Source organism: Passer montanus, unplaced genomic scaffold (genome assembly GCF_014805655.1).
Source record: "Passer montanus isolate IOZ18808 unplaced genomic scaffold, ASM1480565v1 scaffold39, whole genome shotgun sequence".
Classification (NCBI taxonomy): domain Eukaryota; kingdom Metazoa; phylum Chordata; class Aves; order Passeriformes; family Passeridae; genus Passer; species Passer montanus.
In genome coordinates, this window is record NW_024368707.1 from 5,732,199 (window position 1) to 5,754,671 (window position 22,473).

The following is a 22,473-nucleotide window of genomic DNA, read 5'->3' on the forward strand; positions in this document are numbered from 1 at the left end:
CAAGCATTGTCAGTAGCTGTGAGTATATCTTGTCAATGCTTGTTCTAATAAATCAGTATTCTCAGAAGACCTTGTACGGCTCCTGCTTTATCTGTACAGATACTGGCATTTCCTTGGGCAAACCTAAACTCTAAATCTGTTTACCTACTCTTTGAAAATTCTGAATCCTTCCAAAGTATCAAAATTACAACATCAGAAGTCTCTGTTGAAGAAAACCAAGAGGTTGTGTAGGGTTTTTTTTGTGTCCCCCCTTCGCCTCGCTTTGTCTGGAGAATGTCAGAAAGTAAACTTTGTTTCTCTGCCATTCCTTATGACTTTCTGGTAGGAATTATCTCATTTTTCTGCCTTTTGCAAGCACTAATCAATTACATCCTTCTTGCCTTGTTATCTTCACATTTCCCCCTTCTTTTTAACATTTCTCTCCATCCCAGTATTTTTGTGTGTGTGCATGCACTTGTTTTTTCCAATCTGATTTTTTTGGACTTATTTAGCAAATAAATTGTGGTCACACAAAGCATCCCTTAATAAATATATATCCATTTGGAAAGTTGAGACTTGAGCTTTCAAGCTTGGAAAACTCACGGTCGTTTTGGTAAATTAAGTCACAGGGAAATATGCAATAACCGAAAATAGCCAGTTCAGTTTCCAAATTCAGAATGATCCTACTGTTTTCCAAGGCAGACATCCTAAGAAATGTAATGTTTATGTGCAGTGAAGTAAAATGGAGATGAATAACACTCTTCCCCAGTTGCTCCATATCAACCTTTTTTTTATTTTTTATCTATCTTAAAATTAGTTTGGGTGATAGTTTTAATGCGGAACTTGGAAGAACAGTGCTTGGAAAAAGAAAACTTTTTTTCCCCCATTTAGATTAGTAAATTTCCTTTAGTAAAAAGGCAAATCAGGAACATAGAAGTGCAGGAACAGTAACCATGCAAAGGTGACCTTTATATACTTTTGTCACATTTTTCATTTTTGGAATTAAAAGACTAGATAAAGTCTTTATGTTGCTGAATAGTCATTTTGTTAGGGTTTCACAAAATCAAAGCTAACTACATCTCCATGTTTAGCTTCCCAAATATTTCTGTTTTGACCTTCACATTAGTGAGAGTCAAAGGCTTTAACTAATTGGTGGTCTCCCTTCCTTGTCCTACCTACAGTTTAAATACTTAAACTTCAATATGGCCATATGAGTGATATCTCCAACTGCTGAAAATGACTGTGCGGAGAAGCTCACATGATATGTGTGTATACTGTGAAGCTGGATTGCTCCCTGTTTTGCTCCAGGTTCCTTCTCTCTTTTGCTCATCCTACATGTATGATAGACTGCTCTGCAAGAGCTGTCTCTCCCTAGATGAAGCCTGTCTTAATAATTAAAATTTTAATAGGGACTTCTCCTGGAGGCAGAATGGATGCCCTATGCTGTATCTTACTTCCTCGGCCCAGTTTGTTTCCCTGCAGGCTTCCTGCCTCACATCACGCTGCAGAAACACAAATGAGATGGAGCTTAAGGCATTTTTCTCATTGTCTTGAGCAGAGAGCAGGGCCCTGGTGGTGTGTCCTGTCGTGCTGGGCTGGATCTGCAGCTGTTACTGCAGGCTGCTTCCTGACGTGAGATAACAAACCCCGCAGGTCTTGCCAAGGACCATGGCAGTGGGAGAACTGAACTGAGAACCATCCAGCCTCTACAGTCTCTGCTAGGTCTCGTCATGCTGTAGAAAGGGATTTGGGTTTTTTGGGAGCCAGCACCCCCAGCAGCACCATCATGCTGTCAGTTACCTGGGGGAGCCGGATCTACTTCAGCTGTAGCAGGGCTTCAATTCTCTCCAAATCTGCAAAGAATAATCCCTCAAAGGGAGGCAGAGCTCTCAGTCTTTTTTAATTAGAATTGCCAAGGAAATGTGGAAGTAGTTTTGATCCTTCTTGATTCTTGTCCAACAAGAATTGGGTTATTCTGAAATAATGCCGTATTAGTATGGTAAGTTCTAAAACAGTGTCCTGCTTCACTGAAACATGCAGATTTTCAGTAATTGGCATGAAAAACTGGGATCCTGGGAGATTTGTGGTAGGTCCTGTTTTATTCCCAGCAGTAGTCAGTCTATTCTTAAAATGAAAATGCTCTTTGGAACTTATTCAGTATTCACTAACTACATTTTCAAACCTTTCCTCATGTTTTAGCCTATGTCAACTAATGTGATTATAAATTTTAATTCAAATAGAACATAAATGCTTCTTACAGATATGTTCATCAAACATGAGCATAGTTTCTATAACACTGTCTGCAAGTGTCTGTTTAAAGTGGCAAAATGGTAGTTCATACTCATTTGCACCAAAAAGACTTCCTGAAATACATTTTAGCCAGCTGCTGTTACCTGTTTCATTTATATTCAATAGAAGGGCTGATTAATGGTGGTCTATATTGTACTTAATTTCAAAATCAGATGGAATAATTATGTGGCTCAGGAGGGTTATAAAAGTGATAAATGTAGATATCATTTAACCTGTATCTTGCACTAGAAAAAAAAGCACCTCTTCCCTGTAGCTCATTGCTGAAATATCTTCTTTAAAATGACATGAGTTTTACGATAGTAGAAAATAAAACTATTTAACATTGACTGATACTTGAAATGCCTTTCAACATAGGCATATTTATAGTGTCAATTATATACAACTAAACCTAAGAATAAAACTTGCCAGATTATTCATTGAAATTTAGTCAAATGCTAAATTTACTTCAATAAAGTTCCTACATTTTTCTAATTTTAGTAATTCAAATTTGAATAGCTTCATTGTCAGTTTTGGCTTTTATTGATAGCACGTGTTCCTGTGTGCTTTACATGACCATTCTTGCTTAACAAATGAAATTCTAGATTAACATCTTTTTTTTATTAAGAGCCAAAATAAATATCTTGACTGGCAAAGAGCTGAATATTAATATAGCCTAAATAAAATTTATAGCAATGTCATTTGTCTGTTTTTCTGGGGCAGGAATAAAATTATTTCCTAATAACATATTGAACTTCCTTTTAATAAGTTTTTGAATGTGAAGTACTTTCTGTGTTGTACCAGAGACCTCCTGGAATCATCCAATACTAAACAGATGATAATAGAGCTGAAGCAGTGGATGAATTTAAGGAATTGCTCATCAGCTGACTAACAAACTGTGAGCAGTTTCCTGTGGAGTAATGGAATTATTTAATATTTTAGGCAGCAGTGCTCTGCCTAAAAAGAACATGGAATGTGAAGTATTTTCTGTGTTGTACCAGAGACCTGGAATCATCCAATACTAAACAGATGATAATAGAGCTGAAGCAGTGGATGAATTTAAGGAATTGCTCATCAGCTGACTAACAAACTGTGAGCAGTTTCCTGTGGAGTAATGGAATTATTTAATATTTTAGGCAGCAGTGCTCTGCCTAAAAAGAACATGGTATATGACCTCAGCATCTGTATTATCTTGTGGTTGGATAAACACTGAAATTAAATTATTTCTATAGGCATATTGATGTTAAAGGGCACATTCCTTGGAACAGTGGAAATGTTCAAACACTCAAGCAAACAAAATTCTACACCACTTACCACTTCCAAACTCTGAGTCAAGATCAGGCGCTGTCTTTCCCAATGTCTTTCCCAATTAGTACATGTGTGTTGGTGCAATTTTTTCTGACCAAAATTCCCCTGCATAATATATCTCTCTAATTATACTTAGAGCTCTCAGTTAACAAAAATGATCTGTGATGTTATGCATGGAAATTTTCTGACATATTACTGAATAAGACAAAAAAATGCATCCTCAAACCATGTGCTTTTACTTTAGAGCCTTGGGGTGATATTTGCACAGTATTCCTTACTGCATATTCCAGTATGAACAGAAAATTTAACAGAATGGTTATTTAATTTTATTTGTAAGGTTGAGTTCAGACAAGAAATATGTCAATCAGTGTACAAGCTCTGCTCATCATCTACTATTGGACAATCACCTCGCTTTCATAACCTATTAACTGTCTTGATAGACAGTAGTCTGGGGATTTTCAGGGAATAAATTTCTTAAAAGTAATTCTGGGATTATCTTGTTGTTATTTAGCAGGTAATTGTGAATTTAACTTTGAAGAAAATAAGTTGCTTATAGAAAGCATTTGTTTTGTATTGACTTTTTGAATGCCTTATAAAGATGCTCAAAATTTTTCAGTGAAGTGTAGAATTATCTCACCTTTTTGGTAGAAACTTTTCACTATTTCAGTGCAGTATTGATTGGTTGATAGAAGCAGTTTTGGCAGGGTCTTAGCACCTGATAAGAGTAAAATGTAGGACATTCTTATTGCAGGACAGAGCACAAAATTTCCTGTGAAAACCAGTCATATATGTGCTCCTAATTGCTCCTGCTTTGCCTTTGGAGTAACACAACAGGGTGCAAGGCAGTGTTAGTCTTAAAATTCCTTAATTGCTCATGAAACACAGAACTAGAGTTGTGTGGGACTCATTGCTGTGATGTACCTGGCACGGAGAATTAGCCAGGAGTAATTGCGACAACTGTTAATTATTCTATCACTTTTGAACAATGGAGTTCTTCTTTCCGCCGTGTGTACTAGCCAAAACAGTGGAATGATTTCATGTAAGAGGGAACATTATCTCCTCATTTGCTCCCATCTCCTGTAGACGACATAATTTGCCATAGGACCTTCATCACCTTGTTCCTAGTCTGGTTGTTGGGGCTGGTAGTAGCATTTGGGAAAACAAGCAGTCTTTTAAGATTTTAAGATTTCCAGCTTTTAAGATTTCCAGCTTTTAAGATTTCCAGCAATGGCTCAGTGCTGTCTCTGTTTAACAGAGAAATGATAATGTGTATCTCAAGCTCTGTCACTATATGGATGAAGACTTAATGTATTATTTTACTTATCTAACTTTTCCATAGCAACTCTGAGAGGAATTAATATTTGGGAAAATGTATTTTTATTTTTAGTTACATTTACTTCAACAGGTCTTTTGACCTTTTTATAAGAGACTGGTTATGAGATCTTCTCATTCTATCCTCTGTTGTCACCAGTTGCTCTTCATAACTGGCAACTATGAAGAAAATCTGTGCCTTGTAATCACTGTTACTAATCACTAAAAGTTCAACAAATGTTGGAAAAATTGTTGAAGAACAACATGAAAAATACTAAGTTTAGAGTTTATATAGTAATTCATTTTTGCTTTAAGAGCACATATAAAAATTCCTTACATTTTCTCTAAATCTGTTATCAGCAAATCCAGTGGCAGAGTATACAAAACCAGGGAAAACAAATACTAACACAACTTTGATGCTTAAGTTTTAAATGCAGCTGGGTTTAGTATGAAACCATTGTAGATGGATGCATTTGTCATCAGTGACTGCACATGTGATAACCTGCATCTTTTATGTGTGTTCTGGGTGTGAGACCCACACGGAGCAAATACTGTGTTAAATATTAATGCCTGAAGGCTGAGAAGAAAAGCAAATCAAAATGGCTGAGTTAAGGTTACCTGCTTGGTTTCTTTGGTAAGACAGAGTGTGTTAGACTACCATCTGTGCCAACTGCAAACAGATGGGCAGCAAATGGTATGATTTGCATAGTCCTCTTAAAAGGCAGTAACTTGAATCAAATGCTGTTGTGTTATCAATTTTTTGGTCTATATCTCTGCAGGTTGTTGCTCAGGATCTTGGTTACGTTCAAGTAACTTTCTGGCTTTGGAACACACAGCCCCTCTGTTTAGTTTTCCATAACCTCCAGTGTGCATTAGGGCAAGAGTATTATTCTGTCCCAGCTTATTCTCTCTGCGGCTTTCTACCTGATGGATTTGTAAACAGATACATTCCTCCTATTCCTGTGTTTATTGTGCTTTTGACAGAACTGGTGTCTGCACTGGCTGTAAAACACTGGCACCTGTGAATATAATTAATTATACTCTTCACTCACTTCCATAGATTCCAGTTTTCATTAATTTTTGCCTTTCTTGGTTTTATCTGTATGTGTCAGTGAACTTGCTGAGGTTTATGACTACCTGGAAAAAAAGAGGAAGCCCACTCTGAATGCAACCTTTTAATTTTTTTCCTACTACTGCATGAAGTTCAACCTCAAAATACAGACCCTTCAGTGTTGATGCCTGGCAATATGGAGCTTTTACATACTAATAACTAAATTACTTCTCTTTGGAGGTGAATTTAGCACTAGGTAGTTTCTGTTAATCACTCTGTGCATGTGTGTTTCTGAATACGCAAAAGGACATTTAAAATTATTCATATTCCACAAATGGAATATGAAATTCTTCCCCCTACTAGATAATCTTGAAGGTCCCTTCCAACCCAAGCCATTCTATGATTTTGTGTTATTTGTGAAATATTGTTAGAGTCAGTACTTCTGAGTGACTGCTTTTCACAATGTACTACTTCAGGTTTAAGGTTGTTTGAGTTCAGTCACATGTTGACTGTATTTGTATTCTGTTTCTGGAACAGATAATTCTCAGAATGACAAAGACCTTGAAAGGCAGTCTTATGCAGAAGAGATGAAAATATGTAGCCTTATGAGTTTTGCTTATTCTCCTTGTGCTTACATATAATTTGGGAAATAAGATGGCTTCTGGTGTATAGAGTTGCCATTAAATACAAGCTATCTATATGCTTTAACCTGCAAGAAATCAAAGATTTGCCAAAAGCAAAATTTTCAGCCAGTACAGATAATAATGAATATTTAACTGTTCCTGAGATTAACTCTTACATAATTTGTATGCATGAAGAGAGAAATCTATGTCAAGAAAAATAAACAAGATGAAGGTCATTGTAGACCAAAATCTCATGTTTATTGGTGCCAAAAATGTTCTCATTTATGAAAGATTCCACATATAGCATCCTAAGATAGCAGCCAAGTGCAGCAGTATTTCACCTTTTCATAGTGAAAAGGAAAAAAAAAAGAGCTATTTATTTAACCAGCTGAATGAACTCCAGACATAATGAAGCTCATTGTAAAACTGAATCTTTCTATATTCAAAACAAAACCCACCAAGATATTGTTTAATGAAGCAGTGCCCAGCAAATTCAGATTCAGATTTGCTGAATCTACAGCAAATAGAAGGCCATAAAGGTAGGAAGAGGTTGTGTGTCCTTTGTAAGGAATTCAGTGGGCTCAGCTACAAGCAGTTGACAGAATGGAGCTTCTTAGGGAGTGCTTATTTTTTGAAGAGTAATGGGGAAGTCTCAAAAAACAAAACCAATATGATTTCCCTATTATTGTAATAAATGTGGTACACACATGCATTAAAAAACTATATTGAACACAAGAAATTACAAAATGCTGTCTATGTTTTTACATTGTATTAAAGAAACCATTACCAAAATGATGTGTGTGGCTTTGGTTTTGAGACTTGAAAGAAGCTGAGTACACATTCTAGACTATGTATGAAAACAGACAGGAACTATTCAAAGCTAAGAAAATAGCTGGTGACATGAAAATAAAGGAGCTCGGAGTTTTTGCTTTTATTTATGGAGAAGATCGATAAAATACAGCTTTCAAAGCAGGAAATTTCTGCTAATATGAAGGTATTTAATTTAGCATAAAAAGATGTAATGAGATGCAAAAGCTTGAAACTGAAGCTAATGTATTGATTCCACATATAGCATGACATTCTTAATAGTGAGGATAACAAAACACTGGAGCAATACACTTCAGAAATCAAAATATAAAATGGTTCATGTAAAGAGAGAAAAAATCAGTTAGAACTCCAGTTTTGTACTCAGGACTTAGGCATTTATTTAGGACTTAGGACTGTGGCATTTATTTGTACCAGAATATGCACTGTCCTTAGTAGAAAATTAATGTGCTTGAGATATGGCGAAACTTCATGAGGGAACTGTAAAAATATATATTCCAGGAACTGAAAATAGCTATGTTCAGACCTGCAAATCTAGGTGCTAAAGGTGCTGTTTCCATAATTGTTGTCTTTTGACAAGATCTGCCCCATGACACAGACACAACTGACAAACCTTCTGGCTGGTTTAGGTGGTCAGTGGTGTGGTTGAATTCTTTGATCATTCTAGTACTTGACTATTTAGATAAATCCATTGGTGCTTTTTAAACTGATAAATCACTCAATTCAGTGGAATATAAGTCTTCTGCAAGAAAAAGCTGTCCTATATTCAAGTTACACCCCAAGTCAATTCTGAAGTTGGTTTATGTAATGGAGTAACACCAGCCCACAAGCATCTGCTCTTAGGGTGCTGCATAGTCCTACTCAAACATGTACCAGTCAGTGCAGATCAGATGACAAGGACTCAGAGCAGCAATGCTACTTTTGCAGTACCCCACAATTCTCAAATGTTTTAAAGGAAAGGCTGTAAATGGAGATTTCCCATTTCTGTATGTATCATTTTAATAAAATAGTAGATGTCAGACCGTAGTTTCTGCTCTAATGTTCATTTCTGTGCACAGATTTTTCTTAGTCATGGAAAAAGTTAGTTGAGTACCCAAAAAAATTAATAGCTGCTTATTTACATAGCTTGGTGTCATTTTCTTCTATGGAAGAGTTTTGGTTTTGAAAAAGGTGCCATATGTGATTTAGGACTTCTTACTTGAGATATCCGCTATCTGCCTTGGAAGGAGATTCTTTATGACACTGTATCTTCACTTCCCTGCCCCTGCAAAGAGGAATGAATCACACTGCAGTCCTTGTTATTGCTAAAAGATTTAATCTCACACTGCTAAAGAGTCACTGTCTTAATGAAGGAAAGCATGTCTTACCTCATCTCCTTCTGATCCTAAGAAGTTAAATACCTGCTGCAAGTGACACTGGCCTCAACTTCATGATTCAGTTCTGAAGTATCTGTGCTTTTGGTTCTCAGTGAACACCAAGGACTTGCAAGTCTTTGGATTCCATTAGTACTAACCTCTGAGAAGAGTGAGACACATCAGATCTGTGTGTATCACATAGTAAAAATGAGTCATGGAATAAAAAAGCTGTGGGGTGCTGTGGAAAGTGGTCATAGATCATGTTATGAAAAGATTTGGTCATTGTTACCTCTCATCATGAATGTAATCATTCACTGACAAGTTTAATTTCCAGGATGTGAGAGTGTAAATACTTGGTTACTAATGTATTATGCTGTCATGGAAGTCTGCATCTTGGAAGATGAATCCAAGTATTTAAAATTAGTCATCTTAGCAACTGATTTTTTCCCAAGTAATTATAAGCTTTGGAATATCAGGATGTTGAAATACTCATTGAAAAGATGTTGCATACAAGTGAATGAAGAGCAAAAAATCCCACTTCACTCTCACAGGTCTTAAAACCGGGATTAAGTGTCGTTTTCAGAAAGAACACTTTTCTTTTAGAATGTTATTAGTGTCATACTTTCACTGCTTGGTGCACATAGTTCTAATTCTACTTGTTTCGCTCTAGATGCCAAAAGACATCCAGACTTAGTTTTCATCTTTTTCCCTTTTATGTATAAATTAGGATAATCTGGCATGGCTTTAAAGGCCCCTGGGAGATCCAACATACTGATAAGAGAGAAGATAGTGACTAGCTTTTATTCTTGAAACCCATGATGTCTACTTTGCAGTATTTAGATGTATTGGTCCCCCCTTTTAATATCCTCAGAGATACTCCATTCTCCCTGATAGCAGTCATCATTTAATGAAGAAGCAAAAGTAAAAAGAATAAAGTCAGTCCAAAGCCTGAACTGTAGGTACTTCTGCTGTGTGTCCTGTTGTAATACCCTGCTATGAAAACATTTGATGAGGTAAGGTTGTACTTCTCCATGCTTGGCAGCAAAACACAGAATTTGCAGAAGATGGCCTCAAGTGCCAAGAACATGTGCCAAGTCATCATATCTCTTCAGCTCCTTCTGCTGGAAGGACCTCACTGCAGCTCCCAGAATGTTTGAAAACCACCAGCAGTCAGTGCTAATGCTGCAATTTAAGCATCAGTTCTCACTTCAGGGCAACTGGCCAGAATAAAGCAGACAGCACAATTTCTCTCTTATTTTAGTAATTTGTGAGTACTTTAGTAATTTGTTTTTCAGGGTGAACACTGATGCATATAAATGTGAATTTTTTGGAGAGTGCTTTGTTTGTTTGGGATATGCTGAGTGAAATCATCTACTTTGTTAGGATGTTTCCTAGAAAACTGACTTAGTGTGATACTGAACTGATGCTGAAGGGTGACAGACACTTAATCAGGGCAATGCAGCTGTAATTTTCATTAAGGACAATCATTAATTAATGCCATGTATTTGTACTGAGTATTAAACTCAGGTTAAAAGGAAAACACTTATCTCTTAAAAGTTTCAGTTAGCTTGAAATCCCAGGTGAGTTGGTGGCTTGCTTGGTTGGTTTTGGTACTTTGTCTCACACTACAAGTGGTTGTTAAATGTTAGAAAAGAGTGCCACAGAACAGTCATTCAGAATGGACCAGAGGATTACCATCAACACTTAGAAAATGCCATAGACTACAGTACATCTTTATTGTCCATTTTGAATAGGTTGTTTAAAAGATGCAGGTTTTTATTATTTTATCAGATATGATTGTGTCCATGACTACAGCTTGGGAGCAAGCAGCAAATGGAGTTATTTCTTTTTCTCTGCTTTGGTGTTCTGTAATGTAGTTATGCTGTTTTATATACAATTTTTCACTTATAAACATCAGTTTTATAAAACTCTATCTCCATCTTACAAACAGAGAAATGAAGGCTCAGGTAAGAAAAAATACTTCTTTCCCAGAGGTTATCCACTAGACCAGTTGACAAAATCAAGAGTAGAGTTCAGGTCTCAAGGTAAGTGGTGTCCATCAAGCTGCTTGTTTAACAGTTGGAAGAGCAATTGCTTCATACTTGGAGCTTCTAAACCTCAAATTTGCTAATTAATGGATTATACTTTCTGGAGGCCACTATTAGAATGGTTTACTGTACATCTTTCTCCTGTGAAAAGGGAAGTAAAGATTTTGACGTTTACCTGCAGCTAAAATAAGTGGACAGTTGGCTTTTTTTGGTCAAGGTTTTACAATATGTTAATAATATTGTATATTACAAGTGGCTCAAGCTCTATGTTGTAAAATATTGTTTCTAATAATAATCCTGATATTTTTAATATGTGGTGTTTCATATGTTTTACACAATATGGCTGCTAATGATATATTTAATATTTCTCCTTTTGCATTATTTTTGATCGTCAGTAATTTTGTGGAACAACAGTTTCTTGCTGAAGTCTCTGACTCAGATAAGAAAGACCATCATCCTCTAAGTTATGGAGATGACAATTTAGCATGCACAGAAAAAGACCTGAAGAGAACAGATAAAAAACTACATTCATTATATGTCTAGTCTTGATAAGTACAAAAATTTGGTATGTTCATGTGTTATATAAACCAATAATGTATAAAAATAAATTTAAGATGCATCCTGCTAAATGTATATGTTAATTCATGTACTTTGTTTCTCAGGAAAAAAAATAGGGTAGAACAGATCACTCACAACTGCATGTGTTTCAGGCTGCTGATGTTGGTACTTTAATTAGAATAGTGGAATGTCAGCATGAATTCTTTTGTTTTACAGAAAGCAAGAAGAATTGAGGTTAATTAAAGGTTAATTAGAGTTTAATTGGTAGTTCTTTCTTTCCTTCTTTACTTCTGGTGATAACAGGAATGTTAGAATCCTTGACTTTGATGACAACAGATTGGGCAGACCTGGTGTTGATTGCTACTGCCAACATGAAAGCGGTGCTGCAGTCCTGCAGCTCCAGTTCTTAATCAATGAGGTAAGGACATATTTACTCAGATTCTTCTGTATAAATTTAGTTGAATAAGTCAATTCATGTTATTGTAATTGAGTGATATAACTTCTCCCATTGACAAATTGTGCCAACAAATAAGTGGTGTACATCCAGAGGACTTTCAACATACAGCCTTTTAGAAGAATATTTATGGGACTGCACTCAGTGAAAAGTATTGCCTTCCTATACATCAGTTTAAAGTACTGAACAAAAGGCAATCAATACATGAATGTGTGTAAAATGATGTAAAATCCATTAAGTTGCTAAATATGCTGCACAGTTCTGGTTCAAATAGAAATTAATAAATGAGCTAAATCTTTCTATCAAAATATATTGATGGTTATTGGCTGAAAACTCAATAGTTGGGGATATGCTATTACGTAAAGCAATGAAAAGCAATTGCAGGATCATCAGTCAAAACATCATGCTCAGTCTTTGTAAATGGTTTGTCAAAATCAAATTTAGATAACATGAAGAAACAATGCCAGATTATAGCTTGCTCTTTGCAGAAGGTTCTGAAGATAGAAATAGGCAAGAAGACTTTCTGGTGAGTACAAATCAGAGAGGTTTTTTTGAGAACTTTAGAAGTTGGCCAAATCTTAGCTCAGTTTTGATTAATTTTCTCCCATGACATAAGAAAACACTTTTGACAATTGCAGGTCCTCTTTGTAAATGGGGAGATTTTAGAACTTCTCAGGAGGAGTTTTAGTTTTATGAGTTCTTTAAACCTGAAAAATATTTCATTTTTTCCTATACCTATTTGGAGAAAGTAACTGAACCACGGACACTGAGGAGGGAGTTCAGTAAAACAGTCCAGTGAAATTCTTAAGAGGAGTGCAGGGATGAGAACAGGAAGGACAAAGTTTGAATCAATATTCTTTCTTTTCATTGGGTGACCAGCAAACCCCCAAAAACGTAGGATTAATTTGATTTCAGCGGTGGACAGTCTTTCTGACTCTGGGAGATAGAATTAAAGCATGGATTACACTGTATTAGAGAAGTCTCCTATGGAGGCTGTATGGATTCACTGTATAGGGAAGTCTCACCTCCTTATATTTTATTTGCATGGATCAATGTTGAAAAGAACATTTGCTAGGATTAGAGAAGTTTATCAGTCAGTCATAGGTTGTAGGAAGTAATCTTTCCAGTTGCATGCTTGCCCTATCTCAGTATAAAGCATCACCTTGTTTTTGGGCAATCTGCGATGGTCATACACAAGGGCAGATCTGTGCCTGGCCTGATCTGAGGTGTAAGTGTGGCAAACCACTGCAGGAGCAGTAGGGAGCTTCCCCTGCAGGTAATTTTCACATTCATCAGTGTTCTGTGGTGAGGAGAAAGGCAGTTAAAAGTTCACTCCAAATTTCTCAGTCAGATAGAGGCATGGGTTTTGAAAGGTGACCATTTTTGGGACACCACGTGCAGAACCAGTCTTCAGAGTATTTCTGATCTGTGATAAAGACTCTATCCTTCTGTCTACATCTCTTAATGCTTCCTAAATCCTGTCCTCTTGCTGCCTGTCCCTACTTTCTTATCTGCATCCTCTTCTCACAGTTCTAGTTTTGAATTTTCATTTTACCTTGATATGACTACTAAGCTACTGTCACATATGTGCCTGAGCATACACTAATCCCTTTACCCTTCGGTTATATCTTTCACACTCATTTTTAAAGTAAATGTTGTCTCTTCTCCATTTTGTTAATCTTTCTGCTTATGTGGAAAGACTTGAGATTTGACTTGTGTAACCTTGGTACAAAACTTTAAGATTTAGTTTAACTTTGTCTGATCTTGTACTAATTTAAAATGTTTACATTTGCCAGATTGAATTGTATTATTTGTGGTAGATTATTTTTGTCGTATAAGAAAGGAATGATTTTTCATAAACTGTCAGTTTTACAGACAGGTCTTAAACAGCGAGTAGCACGTAAGAATAACACAGAGCCTGCAGAAAAATAACGTGTTGCTGTATTTTATGTCTGCTCTAGGGTGCTTTGGTCAGTGCATGTGCAGATGATGCACTTCATTTGTGGAACCTCCGACAGAAACGACCAGCTATTCTACATTCTCTGAAATTTAACAGAGAAAGGTAAGATAGGACACAAAGTAGAGATCTCATTACAAAAATAACACTTCTGGATTTCTTATAATACATTTTGCCTTTCTACAGGTGGATATAGTTTTGCCTTGAATATTTTTCTTTCAGGTTTGTTTCTATGGAACAAAAACTTCATTTTCTCTTTTTGCAACTTTCTCGGAACTAGAAAATCTTGGTCTTCTTTTTTGCCAAAATGTTCTTCATTTTAATTCTATTTGCATGAATTGCTGTGAACAGTAATTAGTTTTTTCTTCAGGCTGGATACAAGCACTCACTTTTGGCTGAACTGTTGTTCAGTAATACACAGAGTACTTCAGCTGGCTGTATGAGGGTAATAATTATTTTCTTTACCTTGAAATAATTTTATTTTTGTAAAATACTGGAAGTTTAATAGAAATAGATTGTGAATTTGGGAAACTCTGGTGAGTGTAAACTGAATCAGAGCGTTTTTCTTAATTTTACTTTATCAGTACCTAATTGTAGGAATCCCTACTGAATATAGATTAAATGAGTGGTTGTCATTTTTAAACTCAAACAGGAGCTGAGCACTTCAATCTGAATGTAGTCACCCAAGTAAAACCTGATATGATGTTAGGGAACTTCAGTGCTGCACATCTATTAATAGTGAGAAAAAGTTCTAAGTTTCTCTTAAGGAATTAGAGCAGTAGTCAGGAGATCAAGATTCAGTGCATAAATGCAGCATTTGTTTTTAACTGGAAATTTAACTCATATTTTCATTCTTTTAGCATGTTCATTCAGTGTTTATTAAGGTGCAGCAACTTTTTTTTATATTTATATATTTGCTTGTGCAGTGGGAAAAGATCCCACTACTTCACTAGAGCTGTGAAGTGAGCAGACTCATCAAATCTTTAGCTGCAGCAAGTCTGAAAATTATTATGGAAATACATTTTTCTTTCTTGTTTATTATCCAGATACAAATCATATTTGCACTAAAATGTCTCTGAGGTGCATGATTTGTAGTGGGAAGGAAATATACAGCCTGATTCCAACGAGTTTATAGCCTATAGCAAAAGTGTATCAAGTGTTTTGGGACTGTGTGAGGGAAGATGAAAATGAAAAATTAGGCGTGCATTTCTAGCTGCTTCTGGACATTAAATTATTCTTTTACATATGGTGAAATGTTTGAATCTTGTTATTCTCATCAGGTAGTGATGAGAACAATTTGTCATTGATAAATCAAAATATCATAGAAATTATTCCAGTACATCTTGGTCGAGCTCTCTCAGCCAGCAATCTGGCACACAACCTAACAAATCATTGCTTATAAGAATGCAGCCTCTGTTCATCTCTGCCTTCTCTTTAGAGATATTAATCTGTTATCTTGGTCAATACTTTATCAGCATTTCTTGCTAAGAGAAGCTCACGCGTATTTGTGCTTTGCTAAGAGCAAAACATTTGTCATCACACTTGCCTAATTTTCTTTTTTGTCTGGCACCCTAAAACATTGAGCAAAATATTTGCAAGCAAGTTGCCTAGAATACTGGAAAATTTGCTTAAAACCAAATTTTCTCTAATGACATTTTTGAATGAGGTGCAAGTAGGATCTGAGAATGTAAGTTACTTGTAACAAATGCATAGCTAACTATACTGTCTTTTATCAAAATCTAGTAAGCTGTGGTGACATTTTTGAATGAGGTGCACGTAGGATCTGAGAATGTAAATTATTGTAACAAATGCATAGCTAACTATACTGTCTTTTATCAAAATCTAGTAAGCTGTGAACAAAAAAAACACTGTTAGTTCTTTAATGTATATTTTGTGTAACTAACAATTGATGCCATTTAAATAACTTTACTAGGACATCAGAGTCTCTGAGGCAAATATCCTGCAATATAATATTGTCAAAGAAGTAAGTCCATTCTTAAAGAGTTTTACATAAATATGAAGAAATAGCATTGTAGGCACATCATTCCTTCTCAGGGTTGTCTAGCACTGCTCTAAGCTTCTGGTTGGTTTTTTAAAAAATTATTATTCAAGCACTTGGCTTCAAGTGAAATTGCTTCTTTTTTATTATATTTTCTTTTTACATCCATATAAATTTATTTTAAATCATCTAACTTTCAATTTTCTAAGCTCAATTACACATTTAGTATATAAAATTCAACATAAACCTCTGGGCAAGTAGCAAAAAAGTAAGGCTAAAGCTCTAATTAACCCTCTCAGTTTGGACAGTTTATATGCCTAATAGAGCTAAGTCTAAAAGAGAACTCTCATTTCTTTCTGAGTATATTTTTGGTGTTAGAGAACAGAAGCTCTAAATTATGGAATGGTGAGAGAAATAGTGAATGAAATAGTGGTTTCCTTAGTTATATGAAATCTGTGACTGAATGGATATAAGGGGAACTTGAGAAGCTGATAAAGTGATAAGATCGGAATTTATTTTCTTCAAGAAGTTCAGAGGTGTGGCTTCCAAAAGGTAATGCTTTCCTCACTCTAGGAACATTTAAAAATACTGTATTTTCATCCTCCCCTCTCCCCTTGCAGGGAGTGAGAGGTTAAGAGAAAGCAAGATTCATATTGAATAGAGATTTTTTGTCTTAAGTTTGTGAACCAGTGAACAAGCTGGTTTTTAAATGTTTCTTAAATGGAGAGAAATGCTTGTTGACAGAAAATAGGTTTAAAATGTTGATGCATGTCTTCAAAAAATAGTAAGGTATTGAAATATGCCATATAAGGAAAGTCAAAGGCTAGTTCTTATAAGATTATTTATAATGTAACTTAATTTTAGATTTAGGTAGCTTTCACGGGGCCAAATGCATATTTGTTCAGGTGTATTTCATCTATGAAAATGGAACATGTGAACTCTTCAAATTTTTCCATTTGCATGTCTCTCTTCAGGATTTTTTAAAATTTTAGTTTTATTCATCCAGTATGTTTGTCTCCTTGTTACTGTTTGGTTTAGTTGAGTTTTTTAACAAATGGCAGATTTTCTTCAAGTGATGCAATATAATGCATTTCAATTCTAATATTTTATCTGCTTGTAATGACAAAGATGATTTTATAATTCCAAATGCTTGTTTTATTTGACTTTGATTAGTTAACTTTCATGTAGAATCAGTTTATTATGGGTTTTTATGGTATATGGTGCATGAACCATAGAGCTGGTAGTTTCTGTTAGACAGATGAATGTTACTTAAGTGTTTGGCTAATACTCACAATGCATCAGTCATCATGTAGTTGAACTGCTTAATTTGCAATTTGTTTCTGCTTCTTGACATTTAAGATTTCAGGATAATGGACTAAAATCTGTTCTTTAGCAGTGTTTCTGTATAGGTCTCTGCAATTACTTGAGTCAAGCTTCCCCAAGTGCATACATACATATATCCCCTTTCTCCCTCCCACAAAAGTAAAAATGTTTAAATGTTTGTTCTTTTCTTTGGATATTGAAAAGAGCAAAGAATACTTAAAGGCAGTAGTCTTTGATTTAATAGGTAAGATTCAGTATTAAGACTGAATGGTTTATGAATAATAATTCACTAACAAATTGCACCTTTATAGCCATTAAATCAGAGTTTGCAACTTCTCCAGATTTAGTTTTTTCTTATTCTGACTTACTGTTAAAGCAATGATGATGCAGAACTAGCAAGAATGATTTATAATTCACTGTTCTTTTACTAAGTGTCTCTTTGGAGCAAGTGTAGAAGGAAGACTAAAAAGACTTAATGGCAAACAGATATTTTCTGTTTTACAGTGTAATGCTCTGGACTTTTTTGGACTTAAGCAAATTGTACATTTTTGCCAAAAAGTATATATTTATTTTATATTAAATAATCATCTTAGATTTCTATTGCTATAATTGGAATGTAATACAATGCATTAAGAACTTTCAAGAAAATACAAATGTAAGCAATGTGTCTCAGTGCTTGGCTCCATACCAAGAGCTGTAATGATAAGACAGTTACTCAAAGACATGTTTGACAGTAGCATATGGTTGATAATACATGGTTTATGGTTTCTTTTGCAAATAGGGTAGACAGGTAAAACATTTTAAACTCTGTAAACATTCTATAAGAATTACCTCAGTGTTTCTGAAGGTCAAAATTGTGGACACCTTCCATATGTTAGTATCTCTTTTTCCTTCCTTGATGTCATAGGAGATGCCAGATTGATCTTCAGTAGGCATTTTAGGCAAAGTAAATAACTCAGCTGATTCCTCAGGTTTTGGCTTTTATATTGTTCAGGATCTATTCTGCTTTAGTGTGCAAGCCTAGGCTTCATCTTAGGGGATAGTAAGCTCTCTCCACAGAATATGTAGACGAAACAATTCCTTCTCCAGTTGGGGACCAAGGACAGGTGATCCAGATCTCAGGCCCAAGACCATAAACGACTGTGGACCAAAGAGAGAAAAGAAGAAGGATGGGACTTCATGGGATAAAGCTGTAATTGGACAATTAGTTCCAATATGCTAATGGACCAAAACTTATAAAAGTGTGAGAACCTGGGACCTGTCGTCCATTTTGTGGCCATTTTGGGTTGTGCTGCCCAAGCTGGGTCTATTTGAGGCCTCTTAATAAATACCTACTGTATTCTTTAGCTCCATCTAGTCTCTGTTTTAGGTCAGCCTTCACAAGGCATCAGTTTTTGGCATCAAGCTGCTGGAACTAGACACTCTCTATGTGCTGCAAAGAACATTAGGATTAAGCAAAACCACTGGAAACTATTATAGATCTTCATTATTTTTAATATAATCAGAGCAGACTTCAGCAAGAACAGCTTTAAATATACAACAGCTTACAGATTCCTATTTAATATAAGTGCATCTGGAGTAGGAACACCAGCAAGTATTGTGGTGTGAAATGCAGGTCCTATAAGCCAGCAGTCGCTTGTTTCACTTACGACCACAGTTCATCTCCTGTCATTCCAAAGCTGAGCTGGTTCAGGTGTGTTGGCTGACACAGGGGACAGCCCTCCTCTCTTTCTTCTTTCAGCCATTGCTGACTGGTGTGTGACAAATGAGCCAACAGTGCTGCAGCAGCTTAGCCAGTGACATACAGCAGCACACATGAGCACAGTGTGACACAGGGTGTTGGGTCTTCAAATCCATCCGCATGCACACTGCACCAATGCCATGACAATGGCACAAGTGCCTTTCTGAGGGGAGTCACCAGGCGACACAATCTGTGTAACTGGCTTTGAGACTCAACACTTTCTTCAGTGTTAAGGTGTGCTGGCACAGAGCAAGAGGAGCCTTTTAAGTGGCTGACTTTTAGAGCAGTTCTGTTAACTGCAACTCACTATTAGTTAGAAATTTGACTCCTACAGTTGAGATCTTGCAGTATTTGAACAAGGTGATTGAGAGTATAACTCCAAATGCTTGGAAACAAATTAAAACAAACCAAACCCAAAACAAAAAATGGGTGTTTTTAAATAAGGTAACTTCTGGAGTCTATGTTCTTTCCTGACAGTAAGAATCTTATTTGCCTTACTGTATCTTTGCCGGGTTTCGTGCCCTGTGTTAAGATCATTTTAAATACTTTCTCTCTCCTTTGCAGATAAACCTCATCAAAATGACAGCAAGAGGCTATTGAGTGAATACTGGTGACTGGCTGTGCAGTCACAGCAGTACCTGTGTGTGTTCATTTGTATTAGGGAACTTGTGGGTTAGTTAAAGCAGATTCTCTGTCTCACCGCCTGTTCAAGAAACTGGTTTCCAGTGATAGCTTGCCTGCTTATAAATGAACCTCCTGGTTAATAGTGTATAGCTGCAGACTCTGTTTATGTACTTTAAAATTAGGTTGTCATCAAGCAAGGCTCTGTACAGTTGCACGGTCATGCTATATAACAAAACAGATTCTGATTACATGGTGTGGTCTAGCACTCAACTATTGCAAAGAACCATAGAATCCAAATATAAAGCAATATTTCATCATAAAAACATGCCAGTTTCTGGAAAGGATGTAAATTTTCTCAGATTGATGATGGAAAAAAATGAGGAAACCAAAAGAAGCCATGCGATTGCATTCACTTCCACATTTTTATGAAGATTTTACAAAACATTCTTCTGGGGGTTTTTGTTTGGGTTTTTTTGTTGTTGTGGTTGGTTTTAGTAGTTGTTGGTTGGTTGGTTGGTTGGTTGGTTTTATATGAGTAGTATGGTCTTGCATCAGCATTTGTCAATTTTGAAGGAATGGTGCTCAAGGGTTTAAAACCCAATGTTTTTTCATGCAATTCTTGAGCTTGAAAAGATTCCTGAAAGACAAAAGGCTGGAAAGATTATTCAGTGAGACTGACCCAAATCTTATTAATGTATTTATTTACCACATGCCTCTGCTTCTCTGTTTAAAAAAACCCCACAAAACAAACAGGCAAATAAAAGAAATCTAAAAACCAAACAAACAAACAAAACCACAAAAAAGTGAAAAAAAAAAACCCCAACAACAACAAAAACCAACAAATCAAACAAAAAAACCCCAATCTTTTTTCACATGTTATATCATGTTATGGAAAATTTTGTAGTGCACTTGATGTGTAAAATCAATGAGAGCCATAAGCTTATCCTGGAAAGTGTCATGCAACCCAGCTGAAATGAAGGCTGTCTTGGTTATAAAAATAAATCAACCAACTCCTCCACATCCAGCAGTCCCCCAGCCAGGGCCTTACACTGGTATTTAACTACTCGAGCTGAAATCCACTGTTTGCTCTGCAGGAAAATTGTTCCATGTTGGTTTGTTTTTTTATTTCACTACAAAAATCAAGATTCTGTGTTTTCCTATGTAAGTTTTTTGTCTTCATTACTTTTCTTTGGGCCTTTTTCCTCATATCAGTTCTCTCTGAGCTGATGATTCATCAAGGAAACACACTCTAGATAGGGTCCCATCTGTGCTGTGGCCATTGACAATACCATTTTCATTTGTAATCTCTGCAGGAATATGTTTATTGATGCATGCAAAAATGGCATCTTCCTTTCATGTGGCTTCATCTTACCAGTGTTTGTGGTCTTGCTGTGATTGACTAATACACCCATTACACTTCTTCCCTGATGTATATCTAGCTGGCAGGGAATGTGCTGCTTTTCAGTGCAAGCCTTTAATAGTGGAAGCAAAGCAAGACAAGCAAAATTGAAATTCTCTTTTTTCATCAATTCTGTATCAAGAGCTCTAACCCTAAAGTGGAAGTTCTTTGAAGTTTGAGGCTGTGCCCTTTGCATTTTAAATTTAATTCAATTTCTTGTACTTTACTCATGCAGATTGTCCTTTCTCTGTGATATTGTGTCCCTCAGACGTTTCATTCGTATTAGTACCAAGATCGCTTGTGAAATTACAAAGCTGTAAAACTAATTCTTGAGAATCTCTCAAATATCCAGTAAAAAAATCCCTTTGGCACTAAAACCAGGTGTAAAATAGGCATTTATAGTGATGTTTTTTATAAGTGCCATATTGAGCATATTGACATATGCTGTATTTCCTATAATTGGAATATTCTGGAATAGCCTACCTTTGGTGAACCTACCTTCCATATTTCACTATAACTTTCAAATTTTTTCCTTTTGATAGACAAAACATTTTGAAGGACTCCAAACCTTGGTTGGTGTGTATTTTTAAGTATAGGTGAACAAGTAGTAATAACATTATAATCAGAACATCAGAGATAACAACATGGCTTAATTTTATCAGGTTTAGTTTTTTATGTTTACCATTTTGGGTGGGATTTGTAATGCAATCTGAGAGTTGGTGCCACTGCAGAAAAAGTTCTGCAAGTGCTTAAGATGGCTATTCTGAAACCAGTTTGGTTTCTTTATGCTTCAATTACATGAATGTAAATGTCACTCTAAACAAAGATCACAGAAGTCCTGGTCATATTTTTCATTCTAGAACATTAGAAGGATCTCTGTTTATATCCAGATCCAAACTTGAATTTAAGAATCTCTGTTCTTTCTAAATGGTGGCTTTTACAGTCTTCCCCCAAAGTAACTTTTAGTCCATCAGGATTCTGCCAGTATTATTATCATCAGTTTCATTTCAGTTTAAAAACTCCTTAAATGAATTATGCCCCAGTATCTGCTTTTATATGTGTTTGTGAAACAACTTCTCTGAGGGCAAAATGCCTAATATGCTACATGTGAATTACACTTTGAGCTAGCAGGTGTCTTTGATAGCAGAAGGGCAAAAAACCCCTGAAAGATGACTTACAACCAATCACTTAACATGTGCAAACATGAAACCATCATGGCCCATAAAGTTGCTGGAGAAAAACGTGTAGCTGGCACAATTACCTGAGGACTTAACAGCAGCACAGGGCCCTCTTACCTGACAAACCCCACGTTTCCAATCTACATCTTTCTTTGGGACTCTCTGTAGCTCCTATTACTTCTCTGAGAAAGAAAACATCTGTTCAAAATTCCATTTTTAAAAAAAAGTCATTGTGAGGTTTTGTTTTTCCTTCAATAGAGAAGAAAAACATGTCCTGGTTTATTTAAATTTGTTTTTTGTCACGTGGCCACGTGATTGTTTGTCTGGGTTTCTTCCTCCTGGAAAAGATTCCTTAGCAAGACACATAAGGTTGCTATATGCTGATAAACCTTACATCATATAATGATAGCATGCTGGTTGTTTCTAATGCTTTGTAAAAAACAAAGCATTTTTG

The 22,473-nt window shown here is 35.9% G+C and overlaps 1 protein-coding gene across 9 annotated transcripts in view; it reads left to right on the forward strand.

The window, feature by feature from the left end:
• STXBP5L (syntaxin binding protein 5 like) overlaps nt 1–22,473 on the forward strand; it is a 189,269-nt gene that overhangs the window by 57,467 nt on the left and 109,329 nt on the right. For all 9 annotated transcript variants that reach the window (XM_039717752.1, XM_039717751.1, XM_039717758.1 and 6 more), the window contains exons 3-4: nt 11,681–11,762; nt 13,760–13,860. In XM_039717752.1, coding sequence (XP_039573686.1) covers nt 11,681–11,762; nt 13,760–13,860 — 183 coding nt within the window. The remainder of the gene's footprint in view (nt 1–11,680; nt 11,763–13,759; nt 13,861–22,473) is intronic.